The 14,305-nt window shown below is 54.2% G+C and overlaps 1 protein-coding gene across 6 annotated transcripts; it reads right to left on the bottom strand.

Annotated features, from left to right (window-relative positions):
- Window positions 1-6,622: 6,622 nt before the first annotated feature.
- Window positions 6,623-14,261, bottom strand: POLL (polymerase (DNA directed), lambda). Of its 6 annotated transcripts, none has more exons than XM_012723635.1 (10): window positions 14,188-14,257; window positions 13,799-14,057; window positions 13,225-13,358; window positions 12,483-12,777; window positions 12,152-12,308; window positions 11,481-11,798; window positions 10,619-10,792; window positions 9,994-10,122; window positions 7,865-8,033; window positions 6,623-7,469 (listed from the first exon to the last, which is right to left on the bottom strand). In XM_012723635.1, exons 3-10 carry the CDS (start codon window positions 13,334-13,336, stop codon window positions 7,105-7,107), a joined length of 1,719 nt encoding a protein of 572 aa, XP_012579089.1. In that variant the 5' UTR covers window positions 13,337-13,358; window positions 13,799-14,057; window positions 14,188-14,257; the 3' UTR covers window positions 6,623-7,104. The 6 variants fall into 6 exon arrangements, with proteins under 6 accessions (XP_012579089.1, XP_012579090.1, XP_004680574.1 ...); XM_012723636.1 differs by having other exon boundaries at window positions 13,862-14,057; XM_004680517.2 differs by lacking the exon at window positions 13,799-14,057 and having other exon boundaries at window positions 14,188-14,261.
- Between the last annotated feature and the right edge of the window lie 44 nt (window positions 14,262-14,305).

Below are 14,305 nucleotides of genomic sequence, written 5' to 3'. Positions count from 1 at the left end.
GACATTACCCATGGTCAACACTTCCCTGCAGGCCCCCGAGGAGGAGGAGCGTCGCCGGCTACTTCCCCGCGCAGCGGGAGGGGGGCGAGTGGGGGGGGCTTCTTCGGAGCGTCTCCCCGGAGCCCTCCGCATCCACTGGGTCCAGCGGTTTCTACAGGTACTTGGGCTCGGGAGCGGCAGGGTGCCCTCAAGGGGGGGCTTGGTTCTCCGTAGTGAAGTAGGGCTGTAGGTCTTGGTCCTGGGTGGGAAGCTGGGGTTGCCTGGGCTCCAGGACTCATCTCTGGTCAGGAGAAGAAGGGCATGGCCTAAGTCATTTCCTGGGGCTGTGTGAGCTTTTCTTCCCATTAGGCAGCTTGGGAGGGAGGAGCAACAGGGGTGATTCCTTTCCAGTGAGGTGCGTGGCCTGGCAGGTAGGTAAGATGGCTTCACCAGAGACCCTGTCACAGTGACCCCAAAGTGCTGTCCTACAGCTCTGAGTCCATGGTCAGCGACGAGAAATCTTCACAGGAATCCAAGAGCTGGGAGCAAAGGGTATTTTTTTTTTTTTTTTTGCAAAGGGTATTTTTAAAAAAGATTTATTTATGCATATAGAACTGGGGTGCAGGCAAGAGGTGCAGGGGCAGTGAGAAGCTTCACCAGAGACAGAGCGGGGACCAGAACAGGCAGATCGACAAAGTACACTGCTGAGGGGAGCAGCAGGCGGGTCAGGAGAGGTCTGCTGCGCCATGTGGGTCAGCTCCAGGGTGGGGGATCAAACGGGCACTGAAGTGGCCAAGGCCAGCTTTGCAGTGCTGTGCTCAAACCCACTGTGCCACCAGGGAAGGCAGCAAAGGGTATTTCAGGCCAAGGTAGGCCCCAACGGGCCTGGTGAGGAATAGGCATTGCAATAAGTCAGGTATCTAGCGGGGAGGAACCTGAAGGAGGGTTCAGGTATGTCCAGGAACAAGTGGGGCTGGGGTGTTCTGTGGGGGTCATGTATGTATAAGGGGTCATGTATGTATAAGGTATGTATAAAGACACATGTGAGCTGTAGCACAAAGCCGGCTGCTTACAGCAGGGCTGCAGCTTAAGAGTTAGTGTTCCCATGCTGCTAGTTCCATGGAGGTTGGGGTCCCATCTCAGGACAATGAACATTTTGCTCATTCTAAAAACTCCAGGTTTTTAGAGCCAGAGACTGTGTCATTTAACATCAATATTAGCAATCGTCCACAGACCAAAAGCTCACAGTTCTTTGCTTTGGGCGACTGGAAGAAGGAGGAAGTGCGTTAGGATAAAAAGGTCAGTTAGATGCTGGCTAGAGCCACTTCCAGTGGGGAGCAAGGGAAACCGGCTCCCTATGTCACAGAGATCTGAGTTGAAACTCAGCCACGTTCCTTGTGTGCAATGTGATTTAGCACAAGTCTCTCTGAGCCTCCCTTTCCTCATCTGCAAAATGGGCATAACACAATTATCCATAGGGCTGTTGGGAAGGTTACATGATATAGTCCACATGCAGAGGCAAGTTAAAGGTGGATTGGCCAGGCATAAGAGTTGATCAATAACAGCTGCTGAAACCGTGTATAAACCAGAACTAGGGGGGTGCAGCAAACCCAGATCTCCTTGCTGGAGACTCTTTCCATAACTTGCAAAATCTGTCTTCTTCCCCAACCTCCTTAGAAATAGGTGCCTTCTAGTGGGAATCAGAAACCTCCCGTCAGCTCCCACCTGGGCCCCATGAAGAATGTTTTTGAAAACTTTTCTGGCGTGGCAGGAAACTGAGTTATCAGCTGGCCCATAGTGCCCACAGCCTGGAAGACTCCACTTGAGCCAATTCCTTAGAAGCTCCTCCTGTCAAGGTCCCCTTCCTGTGAGAGGTGAACACACTGGTCCTTGTAACCCTGGGGTCCAGCCTCCACCCGAAGGAGTCCCAAATTTAAATGTTTATAAGGGTGGAGTCCTAAGTAAAACAATTGGAAGGACTTTGGCAACTGGGGAACAGCTCCAGTCATTTGTTGCCATGTGAGAATATGGGGGGAAGGAAGTAGCATTAAAATAGGGCGTCAGACCTCCCCCAACTTTGTCTCCTTCCCACCATCATAGGAGTCTCTTAAGACACCCTTCCTTAAATCCTGTGTATAATTTTCTACTGTCACATAACAAATTATTACATGCTTAGCTCCTTGAGACCACACACATTTATTATCTTATAGTTCTATAAGCCCGAAGTCCAGCCAGATTCAGTTGGACCTAGGGGCCAATCACGGTGTTGGCTGGTCGGAGCGCTTGTCCTGAGACCTTGGGGAATAATCAGTTTCCATACTCAGTGGGTAGCAGGACTCATCTTGCATTTGTAGGACTAAGGTCCAGTTTCCTTGCTGGCTAGGAGCAGCTAGAGGCTGCTCTCCTCCTGAGGACATTGCACGTGGTCATTGCACCCAGACCCTCTAGCTTCAAATCCCCCTCATGCTTTAAATCTCTCTACCCCTCTGTACTGGGCAGAGAAGCTACTTCGAAACTACGAGGCTCACCCAGATACTCTCCCTTTGCCGTTAGAAATAACCCCACCATGTGTAGGACTAATACCGCAGGTAGGTGATGATTGCACTGGAACTCAAATGCGAGAGGATTACACAGGGGCAAGATAGAATCCCCAACCACCAAGGTGGGGAGGAAGCGTCCCTCACTCCTCGTCCCAGGCTCCCTGACTTCCATGATTCTGGAGCCAGTCACCTCTGATCTCTGATCCTTAGTGTCTTCATCTGATAAATGGGTTGAGGGGCTAGATGGAATCTGGAGTCCTTTTCAAAAAACATCTCATACACTAATTGTGAAGTAAGAAGACAGAATTTTGATCTTTTGTCTGGTGGTGGCCCCCCACTGGCCAGACAAAAGCAAGACGACATTACCCATGGTCAACACTTCCCTGCAGGCCTTTGAAAGAGCATCGCCAAGGAAGAGCCATAACTGAGACAATGGCACTGCCCCATTGAAGGTGTTTGGTTACGGGGTCCAGCCACCCAGCTGGGCCAGGCTATGGGCTGCACAGACTAGGCCGGGCCCTTCCTGGTGTCTGCACAGGGCAAGGTGGCTGCATCTGGTTGGTGGGGGATTGGGCAAAGCAGGGGAGGTGGCAACCAGCCCTCCCTTCCCTGCCTTCCTGCCAGAATGGCCCTCCAAGGCATCTCCCAAATTAGTCCTGTCTGTCCCCAATCTTGACCTCAGGCTCTTTCTGTCTCCTCCCACCCAACGCTAGCCAGGCTGGGTCACTTGATCCCAGCATCCTGGACACCCCCCCCCCCACCCCGGGCTATTCCTGCCTTAGGAACCTCTCATCTGAGAGCCCCAGTCAGTCATCTCCCCCCAGACCCCCCAGAAAAACAACAGCACCTCTTTCTCAGGTGAGCTCCCTGCCCTCCCCAGGCTCCACTTTCTATTCTGTTTGCAAGCTTCCCTGCACCTCCCTACTCCCAGGTGCCAGAGGCCTGGCAGAGGGGCTGGTTGGAGACCCTCCCCAACGCCATCCAAGCGCGGGAGCTGGGTAAGAGGTGGGGAAATGAATATTAATTTATCATGATTAGGCAAATCCGGCAGGGAGAGCCGATTCCGGAGGAGGCTAAAAAGATGAATTTCAGCAATAAAATTAAATAAGGACGGACGGGCAGCCCCTCCTCCCTCCCGCTTTGCTGATCTCTCTCTTTCTTACAATTTATGAGGCCAATTATGAAGATGAGGTTGGAAGTTCCTGGAACTTCACTAAATGCAAACGGCGGTCCCTGCTGTTCCCATCAAATTAATTAACCGCGCGCTATTGATGGCCGCTCAAGGCTGACGCAGGCGGCCAGCCCTGCGGCCGCCTCCGTGGACTCAAGGACCCAGAGTCCAGAGCCCAGCCGGGGACCCGCCACTCTGCAGTCCCTGCCAAGTACCACACAAGACTTCAGGGACCCCCTTCCCCCCTCCGGGGCCTGCCTGAGCCCTTAGCAACACTGGGGCAGGCATTAAGAGATCTGGCTAGAGAGACAAGTGACGAACACCTGGGGTTGCCCCCTCAGCCACAGATGCCAAATTGGGAACGCACAAGAGACTAGCAGGCCGGGAAGGTGTGTGCAGCACAGGCAGGTGAGCGTGCAGTGAAACAGCAGGGCAGAGAATGACAGCTGGGGCGGCGCCGTGGCGGGAAGGGCTTGCTCTGGAAGGACACACTGTCTGGCGCTTGGGACCTGCTCTATCAGGGTCAGACTCGAGCCCGGCACAGTGAGGGCCAGAAGAGGCTCCGCAGTCACTCAGCTGCACAGCCAGCACCCTCAAGGCCCTCCCCATAGTCCCTCAACCCCTGGGTTCTCTCCTCATCTCTGGGGCCTCATTCAGGAATGGTCCCTCTCTAACTTTTGCTGGGGCTCACCTGCTGCGCTGACCTCCAGGCCTTGAGGTGCCCTCAGGTAGGGTATCTTTGGGTATCTCAGGCCAGCTTGAGGGCTTCAGACCTGGGGGATCCCCAGTTCCAGATCTCAGAAACAGGTTGCCATGTGACTCAGGCCTTCTGCAAACCTGGCTGGCGCCGACTCAGGTAGAGTAAACTAGAGCTAAAGGTTGTGGGGCTGAGCCTGTCCTGGGCCGGGGCAGTTCATGCATGTGTCTGCAGTCTGGGTAACAGTTGCCCCATTTGGGACTTCTTCAGGAAGCCGATCTCTGAGATTGGCACACTTTTAAGGACTCATAATTAGACTAGGGCCACTGGATACATCAGGATAAGTTCCTCTCTCTCAAAACCCTTGACCCTCATCATACCTGCAGTCCCTCTCACCAACTAGGGTAACCGAGTCACAGATTCCAGACATTAGGATGTGGGTATCTTTGGGAGCAAGGGCCTACTACATGTGAAGTCTGGCCAGAAACACATCTGGCTCGGTAACAGAGTGGTGATGAGCTAGGGTGTGGGGCAGGCTTGCTGGGGCTCTCTCTTCCCAGGACCACATGGTGGCTGCATGGTGGTTTGTGGGCTGCTCAGTTGCTCAACAGATTGCCAGTTCCCACCAGGACTCTGAAACACAACCTCTTTCTAGCAGGGTCAAGACTAGGCTGAAAACCTGATCAGGAACCAGGTTCAGGCTCGGGGGGGTGGGGGGTGGGTTCTAGGAGCACCCCACCCCCACCCCAAAACAGCATACCCATTTACTTTGGACTCAGAGAACCATCCCTCTTCAAACTGAGTCCCTCTTCAGACTCAGATCTTCCCATCAGCCATTCTCCTGGGCTTCTGTGTCAGATGAGCAGCCAAAACAATAACATCACCAGGATGTTTCTAGAAGTACTGGGCACTCTACCTTTTTATTCCAGGATTTCCTGTTGCCCTTGTCAGAAGGTAAGACCAAGTCTGTATGGTTTAAAGGCAGACTCTGTAATCCTTAGTGCCCTAAAGGTGGGGGTTTGGCAGGCCCTGGTTTCAGACATGAAATCAGCACTATCCCTGTGTTCTTAGGGGCTTCCTATGCAGAGGTAAGGGTTAATTGGCCAAGTTAATCCACGGCCCACTGGTTCTCTCTTCTCCTAAAGACCCCATTCCTCTGGGCCTGGAGAGGCTGCTGAATAGGCTGGGGCACTGAAGTGGGAACAAACAGAAAGGAGAAAATAATGTCCACATTTGCTCCCCATCATTCCGGGCTTTGGGCTTCTGCCAACTCTGACCTTTACCAGGGCCCAGTCTGGAGAAGAGCTAGCAGCTTACGGAGGCGCCAAAAGCAGTGCTAACATCCGGGAGCCAGGGAGTTCCAGGCCCTGAGCTGCCACACTTCCTGGGGAGTAAGGGCTCGCCCCTCACAGGTCTTCATGCAGCTGTCTCTGGCTGGGACTGAGCGTGAAAGGCAAGGCCCATGGCTTGACTTTAGGGTTCTGCACTAGAGTCAAGGGGCCCAGTCTAAGGTTACTCGGCCCCCTAACAGCACACCAAAGGCCAGCTCTTGTCTCTGCAGCCTGCCTCCCGTGCAGGGCACTCAGCTTTGAGCCCGCCTCTGCAGCCTGAGTTCCACTCACACTGCCCTGCCTGCTCCTCCAACACTGCCTCCCCGCTGCCTCTGTGCGTGCCTCTTCGCGTGCCTCTTCATGCTTGGTATGTGCAAACCTCCTTCTCTACGCCAACAATCCCTCATCAAATTCCCTGCCCTGCAGGCTCCTGCCTCTGAAAACTGCCCTGTCCCAGCTAGTGGGCTGGCTTCGGTCTTCCAGGATGGCCCCAGGCATACAGCATCCTCTCTAAAGCAGGGTCCTTGATCATCCCCAGACACAGCCTGCTAGCCCCGCAGGGAGGACTGTCGGTCTGCCTGCGCCTCCTCCAGGCAGCTGGTGGTGGCACATAGGTCACCCCTGGTGGAGCCCCACGAGTACGAGTCTCATCCCCTCCGTGTCCCCAGACAGCCTGTTTGAGGGCAGGGCCCACAGGAGACCCTGAGGGGCAGAGAGGAGCTCCTAATTCCTGATCCCATGAGTTCTTCCCTTTAATATCCACCTAACCCATCTGAGTTGATTCAGGCCCAGCCTGTTTGGGGGGAGCAGTTAACCTGCCTTGTTTGGTACCCCTCAATGCCCATCTCCATCCCTACCTGAGTAGAAGAGGGCAGGCAGCTCATTGACAACAGGTGGGTTGAATGTCAAATGCACTTTATTGGGTTCCTGGGCCCTCAAATGCAGCCCTCACCCAGCCGGGGCACCCCCTCCCCTACACCTCCAGTAGCACAGGAAGCAGGGTGGGTGACGTACGCAGGGAAGGGCCTGTTCTGCTCCAAAGGGCCATGGTCTCCCCTCAGCCCCATCCCAACTGCTTAGGAAGACTCCTGGGGTGGGGAAGGGGATGACTGGGCACTGAACACAGAAAGGTGGTTTCAAACCAGCTGAAGCAAGGCAAGGGGCTGTGTGTGGCGCACAACTCCACCAGGCAGGGGAGAGGTAGAAGGGACAATAGCCTTTCTGGAGAGGAGAGAGCTGGGCAGACCGTGGAGCCAGACAGACCCTTTTCCTCAGGCACAGGGAGTGGTGGTCCAACAGTGAAACTTGGTGGGCTGAGACTGGAGGCAGCACTGACAGCCAGAGAGGGCAGCAGCCCAGCTGCCACCCACTGCCCGGAGACATGGGTCACCAGTCCCTCTCAGCTGGCTCTCGGTAGGGTAGGCCTAAGAGGCTGAAGACATCCTTCTCAGTGGGCGTGGGCAGCACACGGCCAGGCCCCACCTTAAGGCCTTGGGTGTCCCGAACCACAGCTGTGCTGAGGGCGTGCTCAGACAAGCTCATGCCCTTGGTCTTGGCCAGAGCCCTCATGGAGCGATTGAAGTGGGCAGAGCCGGTGAAGTAGAGCAGGGCACAGGCAAACTCGCTGTAGGGCACAACGATGATGTCCAGCCGCCGGTGGCGCCGCCCTGGTCCTGGAAGCCGGCATACGCCCAAGTACTTCTGCTGCTGGCCGTTCTCCTCCTGGCTCACCAAGTCGTCTGTTAGGAACCCTGGTTCAACACAGGAGGGTCGCTCAGTGATGGCGAAAGGGAGCCACGCTCAGCGCTACCCCATTGTCCGCTCTTCCCAGCTCACCCATTTATTTTCTGGATGACTGCCAACTCTGGGCCTATCTCCTCATCTGTAAAACAGTAATTCCTCCCCACACGCCTCACAGCATCATCAGGTGAGACAGCTCAACCCACAGGTGTTACCGAGGACTTCTGTGTAGGCACGAAAGGCCTGCTTCCTCCCTTCGCTGAAGTGCTTGGCCACAAGGGAGGTGGGGACTCACAAAGCAATGCCGTCCTGCTTTCTGCCTCCAGACTGCAGCTTTGAAGCTTCGCTCCTGCCCAGCCCTGCCCTGCCCCCTGCCAACGTGGTCACCCAAACATGGCAGTTATACCTTGCTGCCGAAGGTGGTCAAGGAGTGGACTGAAGATGCCCTGGTGAGACCGGCCATCAGGGTGAGTGATTAGCACATCCACATCACCACAGGTGGCCTTCCCCCGTCGGTATGAACCACATGCCACACACAGCAGCCCAGGGTTGAAGGCCTGAGCTGCCTTCCAGACCTGGGAAAGAGCATGAGAGGTTAGAGGCTGTGGGCCTGCAAGGCCTACCTCTCCCCTGGAGGCACAAGGGCCTTCCCAGCCTGACCCAGGAGCCCACAAGTCTAGCTTATGCCCCAAGCCAATCTCTGAGGGAATGAGCCCCAAGCAACAGACGCCAGTGATGTCCCTGGAGAGTGAATGGCTGTTCTCTAGTTTCACTAGGTTAGGAAATAGGAGGGTAGAAAATACACTCTCTACTGCCAGACGTAGCCTGAGGTGAGATACAAGCTCTAAGATCTGATTCTGAGGGAAGCACTCTCTCTCCCACTAGAGCTTTCTAAAAGCAGAAAGGCACCCCTCTCTTGGCCTCTGCCCTAACCCATGTGCCCAGGTCTGTGAAACTCCACTTAGGACACAGAGCCTGGAAGCCCTTGGCCTGGTCTCAGTGGTCCTGGTACAAAAGGATTTGGGGCAAAAGAAAGACTATGTGAGTTGGAACTTGGCTGGCAGGGTGCCGGGCCTAGACCTGGGGGCGAATGGAGCTGTATGACTATGCCCACAGGAAGGGAAAGCAAGCAAAGAGGGATGGGTTGTGGGCCAAAGGCCAGAGCCTTGCTTGGGAGAATGGGGCTTGGTGGGGAGAGAGCTGAGACAGAGGGGACTGACAGCTAAAGGTCCCCTCATGGAAGGGGATAGCCTAGTTTCTACCACACAGACACAGCAGCCTTTCATATGTAGATGATGCTGGCCTCCACCCCAGGACACTGAGATTTCTGGGGTTCTGGAAACCAGCAGACAGAACACCTCAATTCTCCTGACAGGCAGGCTCTGCTAATCCCCTCAACTCCTTCATGAGCCTCCCAAGAGGATAGCAGGAGGCCTGTGATAAATAATCCCATCAAAAAGCCTAAGGCTGGAACCCTTACATAGGGGAGAAGGCCAGGTGGGAAGACTCTTCTGGTCCAGTGGGGGTGGGGAGGCTGGAGCCGTCTCTGTCCCATGGCTGAGTGACAGTGTCGTCACTAGTACCAAGGTCTGCTGGTAGGGAGGCAGGGGGGCCTGTCTATCCAACCTGCAAGGGCCTCCTAGGCCAGCGTCCTAGGAGTAGAGCTCGCAGCTAATTTCAGCTCAGCTGGGCCAGGGTCTCTGTGGGTCTGTCAGACTCCTAGACCAAGTGAGGAAACTCTGCCCATAACAACCAGCCCTTAACCTGACATCAACTGAATAAGTGATATATCTAGTCCTAAATGTCATATTCTATTCTCTCTCTAATGTGGGTTTTACGTGCACTTAACACTACTCTAAATAGAACCTTAATCTTGGCCTAACCTTATTTCAAGGACAACCAAAATCTTAAAAGCATCCAACATGAAAGAAGCAGCCTCGACTCCTGATTAGGCCTCATGGCAACCCTACCAGAGGCCTAGCTTCTCTCTAACCACAGACTTAACCCTAAGGGCACACGTTTCACCACTAACTCCACCTGAACCAGACCTGCGGGGCTCCAGAGGATGCTATATCTGGATAGAGACATAAAATTTTGTACATTTGTACAAATTCTGGAGAGAAAAAGTCTATAGTTTTTATAAGATTCTCAAAAAAGTTTGTGAATTATAAAAACATTAAAAACCTCTGTGCTGGCCCACCCTAACCTAGCCCAGTTCATACCCCAGCACCCTCTAGTAGTGTCCCTACTAGCCCTAGCACTGAGCCAATCCTAACAGCATTCTAGCATCCCAACCCCTAACTGACTGCCAAGATGCCACCCCAGAGAGACGGTGCTGTAGCCGGCCTCTCCCAAACCCGCCCTCCACTGGACTCACAGCTTCAGACTCAACTTGCTCTTTCACCACTGTTTCCAACCCCTGGTGACCCAGTTTCCTCTGCCTGTGGCCTCCCCAACTAAGGTGCCCTCACTTCGAGCGAGGCCTGGAAGTTAAGTGGGGCCTGGCTCTCCTCATGTTCTGCCACGCATGCTTACTGTCTGCTGGATCTCCGTAGCCTCCTCCCTTGGCATGCGTTCCAGGAAATCACTGTAATGCTTCAGGCCAACGGCCTGTTGGGTAGTCAGGGAAGCCTGGTTGCGGATGTCTTCTAAGGTCCGGAAGCCCTGGAAAAAGTCGGTTTGGGAGGCTGTGAGGACCCAGGACAGTGATGAAACAGTACATGAGTACACAAGGCTCCCATTGCCCACACTCTAAAGGTGGTCTGAGGATCAACCCCTGCGTGACTGAATCTGCAAGCGGTGGGACATGGGAAAGGAAGGGGTGGAGGAGAGCACACCCTAAATCAGCTCTGCCAGAACCCTAAAACACGGGAACACTGGATACTGAGCCCTGAGGCCTGCTCTCTTAGGAAGGCCCTTGCTAGTCTAGGGACAGAAACATACTTCCTGTCTCTGCTTATGCCACAAATTAATGCCCCACAGAAACCAAAGGATACTGGCTTTGGGAGCCAAAAGAGGGGTCGGCATGACACCTGACCCCCACGAAAACCTGGTCTCCCTGTAATCTGGGTTTGTCCCCATCAGAGTACGAGATATGTGAACTGGGGTGGAAGTTTCAAGACACAGTAAAACTGAAAGGGAGGCCACGACAGGCTGGCACCTGATGGTACCACATCTGGGCAGTCTTGGTTCCAGCCCCCCAGATGTTGGAGAAGAGCTCCAGGACAGGCACGCTCTCGCTGATGTGGTCTAGCTTCCGCAGATGTCCACTCTCCAGGATCTCTTCAATTTTCTCAGCCATCCGCTTCCCAATTCCAGGGATGTGGCAGGCTTCCTAGAGGAGGAGGCAGAGGCAGGAAGCTCAGAAGGCGGGAATGCAGAGCCAGCAGTGGGAGGCTGGCTCCTTCAGCAGGGTCTGGATAAAGGCCCACCTGGCTCTCAGTGATGACGGCTGGGTAAGCCTGGGCGTGGCTGAAGATTCGAAGTCTGAATGGGGTAAGTCTAACTTACCTTTTGGTTCCCAGAGAGATGGAGATTAACTCGGGAAAAGGGAGAAGGCACCACTGCTAGTCCCAGACACCACTGTCGCCGCCACCATCACGGCTGACACTGACTGAAGCCCTCCTGGACAGGAGCTCCCGCTCTGCAGGGCATCTCATTTAGCCCTCAGGAAGAATAGTAACTATTCTTCCTCCCCTTTCAGTGGTGAGAAAACGGAGGCTCAAAGTAATTTGCCTAAAGTCACACAGTGAGTGAATGATGGAAGAAGAATTCAAACCCTGCTCTGCTGGCCTCAGCTTTTTATTACAGAAAAAACAGAAAAGTAGAGAGAATAGTACAATGAACGTGAGTGCTGCAACGACTGTAAATTTTGCGATCCTCTTTCATCAATCTCTCCATTTGTACAAATCCCAAACATCATAAAACCTAAACCACACCTGACCTGGTATGTCCATCAGCTTCTGGTGAGTCAGGAGTCCCCCACCCCAGGCCCCCACATGCCCTGCCCCAGCCCCCAGTACCTGGTAGGAGGTGACTGCCTTGTGGAAGCTCTTGAGGGCATTGATGGCCTTGGCGTAGCTCAGGGCCCTCCACTTGTCTCCCTGCACACTGTAGGCTTTGGCCAGCACCTCCAGCTTCTCCGTAATATGGGAGTTGTGGTTGGTGGCTTTCTGACTGGAAGGCTGTGCACAGACCCACTTATTCAGGCCCTCAGGAGCTGAGCTAGGCTCACCGTCTCCCTCAGGTGGAGTGGGGTAGTGGCCGCTGATCAGGGCTTCCAGATCAGCTGCGTTAACCTGGGCCTCCTCCCCATCACTGGTTTCATCATCAAGGCCAGGCTTGAGGTGAGAAAGAAGGAAAAGAAAATAAGTCTCTGCCCTCTATGAGGAGGGCACCTCAAAGGAGCTGAGTCAGACCAATGAATGAGTCTGGATTTTCTGTATCAGACATGCATCTATTTAATTGTGGTGCTATGTTCCATGTCCCTTATACCCGTGGCCAGCCCTAGAATCCCCAGTGGTACAGGTAGATCTGGCCTGGACAAATGCATGGATGATGAATGTTGGGAAGACCTAAAAGGCTTCACAATAAAGAGACACTTCCTTTCTCAGACCTGGAACTCTGAAGAGCCACCTGTTTCTGTGATCTAGTTTCCAGGGAAGGAAGTTGTGGGGACCGGGTGGCTCCTGACCTGGGGTAGGGTGCTTGAAGTCTCTTCTGCCCTCTGGGGAGGAGATACAGGTCTGGTGGGAAGAGTGGGGGAAGAGCAGGCTGTTGTTAGCAAAGCCTCAGGGGCTCCAGGAGAAGAGACTTGGTCTCCTTTGCTGAGCTGTGGCTGGTCCAAATACCTGCAGGGATGGTGATGGGAGGTGAAGACACCAAAGGTCTCAACTTGTCCCTGCTACCAATCCTTCTCTAACTCTGAAATTTTGGTTTTCCAGTGTGTGCAATTAAGACATGACCAAAAAGAGAGTCCAAGGTGTTGCCAAAAAACATCTGAGGAAAGACGGGGACTAGCCCACCTGTCTGGGATGAAGATGCTGAATCCCGCTGTGTCCACCAGCCTTCTCTCCTGTAGGCACAAGCTCAGCCAGGCTGACTTGACCAGCTGAGCCCCTGGGGGCAGCCGGGGCAGTCTAAGGAGGCGGAGGGCTCGCTCATAGTCCATGCCTTCATCCACCACAATGTGAGTAATTCCTGGGGCCTCAGCAGAGCATAACTGGCCACCGTGCTGGACAATCTGTTTCTCAAAGAGTTCTGCCCGGGCTCGCCCTATGCCAGTGGGCACAACATAGGCCTGCAGGGAACTCAGCCACCCTGTGGAGGGGACATCCAGATGCCTAATGTCATTACTTTCAGATATGATCCGAATGAACCTGTCCCCTATCTCCAGTCAATCATTTTCCCTCCATCCAGCCTACCTGCCTTCTGGGGACCTACCCAAAGCAGACTGCTAATTACCTCATAGGTCATCATGTGACTGTAAGAAGCAAGGATTTTAATATATCCTGTTTTCTGGGATACCCTAGAACAGAGCCTTGCACACTATAGGTCCCTGTCATCACTTGACTTGTTCATTTATTCTTTAAACAAATATTACTAAGCATCTACTGTATACCAGGCACAAGGCCATTACAGGCCTCACAGTCACTAAACTCACTCCCCAGCCCCTGCCCTGCCTTGCTAGCTGAGTCTTCATCATCTGTTTATTAATCTGGCTATACAATAACATAATTCTGGGGACCTGAGGGCAGGTCTGCTCACCTCCTGCTGCTGCTCCTTCTCTTTTGGGAATCTTTGCAGATGCTTTCGGAGATGAATTGGCATCTATTTTCTTCCGCTTGGGAAATGTCTTCAAGACACCTCTGAGGTCCATTCAGTTATAACTGGACCCTGGCCTGAGGGTTGATCAGGCAGCTGTCATATGACTAATGAGATCTGAAGTTCCTCCCAAGCCCTTGCCTATGTAAGTGGAATCTCCACTGACCAGGTTTTGGGCGCAGTAACTAGTTCCCAGGGGCCTCTCAAAACCCAGCTGAATTTCGGTGGTTTAGCCTTGTACTACACTCTCCCCTTTTCAAGGGGAAAAGTGTGGGCAGGTTCTACTGGGAGAACTTTTGAGGGCGAGGGAAGGTCCTTCAGAGGGGCTGCTCTGAGGACTCAGAGCAGCTGACTCAGTGCAACTGCGCTGCTGCATCATACTTCCAAAGGCTTTATCAAGAGAAGGGAATTACCAAGTTAGGACAGAGCTACATCTTCAGAGTGGACTTGGGCTTTCAACTTGGGGCGTGGGGTGGCTGCACACAAACCCTACATAATCTCTACCCCCATCACAAACCCGCAGAGGAAAACGTGGGGTGGGGAAGCAGGTGTTTGGGAGGCAGGAGAAAAGCCCCTGCACCTGTCGTAGTCACGCGCCTTGGACTGGGCAGGGGAGGAGGGTTCCGCCCCGGCCCAGGAGATGGGGCACGAACACAGGTGCGGGGCGCCTTCCGGGACAGAGCGAGCCTCGGTCTCTCAGCTGGGAGATGCAGAAGACTTCGGCAGGTGTGCGGCAGCCGGCGCGGACGCAGCTGGCGTGTGCCAAGGGCTCCCAGCTGCAGGCCAGAAGAGGGCTGGAGAGTTCGGACCCGGCCCCAAGGGTCCCCACCCTACTCCCCGGATTCGGTCCGGGCGGGGCCCCTCGAGAGCCGTAGGGGCCACGAGGGGTAGGAGTAAACTACTTACAGGGGCAGCCAATGAGCGTGGACGACCGGCGAGTGCGGGGGCTCAGGGAGTGGGAAAGGGCAGGTGCCCAGGACACCTCTTCCGGGTCAGCCGGAAGTGACCCTAGGCGGAACGGTTG

The sequence above is a fragment of the Condylura cristata genome, unplaced genomic scaffold (assembly GCF_000260355.1).
Source record: "Condylura cristata isolate star-nosed mole 26May11 unplaced genomic scaffold, ConCri1.0 scaffold00011, whole genome shotgun sequence".
NCBI lineage: Eukaryota > Metazoa > Chordata > Mammalia > Eulipotyphla > Talpidae > Condylura > Condylura cristata.
This window is presented reverse-complemented; position numbering and strand designations above follow the sequence as displayed.

Coding starts and splice junctions, on each gene's coding strand:
- POLL (XM_004680517.2), bottom strand. CDS start 13,336: ATGGACCTCAGAGGTGTCTTGAAGACATTTCCCAAGCGGAAGAAAATA. Junction 10,123..10,618: donor CCCAGATGTGGTACCATCAG/GTGCCAGCCTGT, acceptor GACTTTTTCCAG/GGCTTCCGGACCTTAGAAGA. Junction 8,034..9,993: donor CTACGGAGATCCAGCAGACA/GTAAGCATGCGT, acceptor GCTCTTTCCCAG/GTCTGGAAGGCAGCTCAGGC.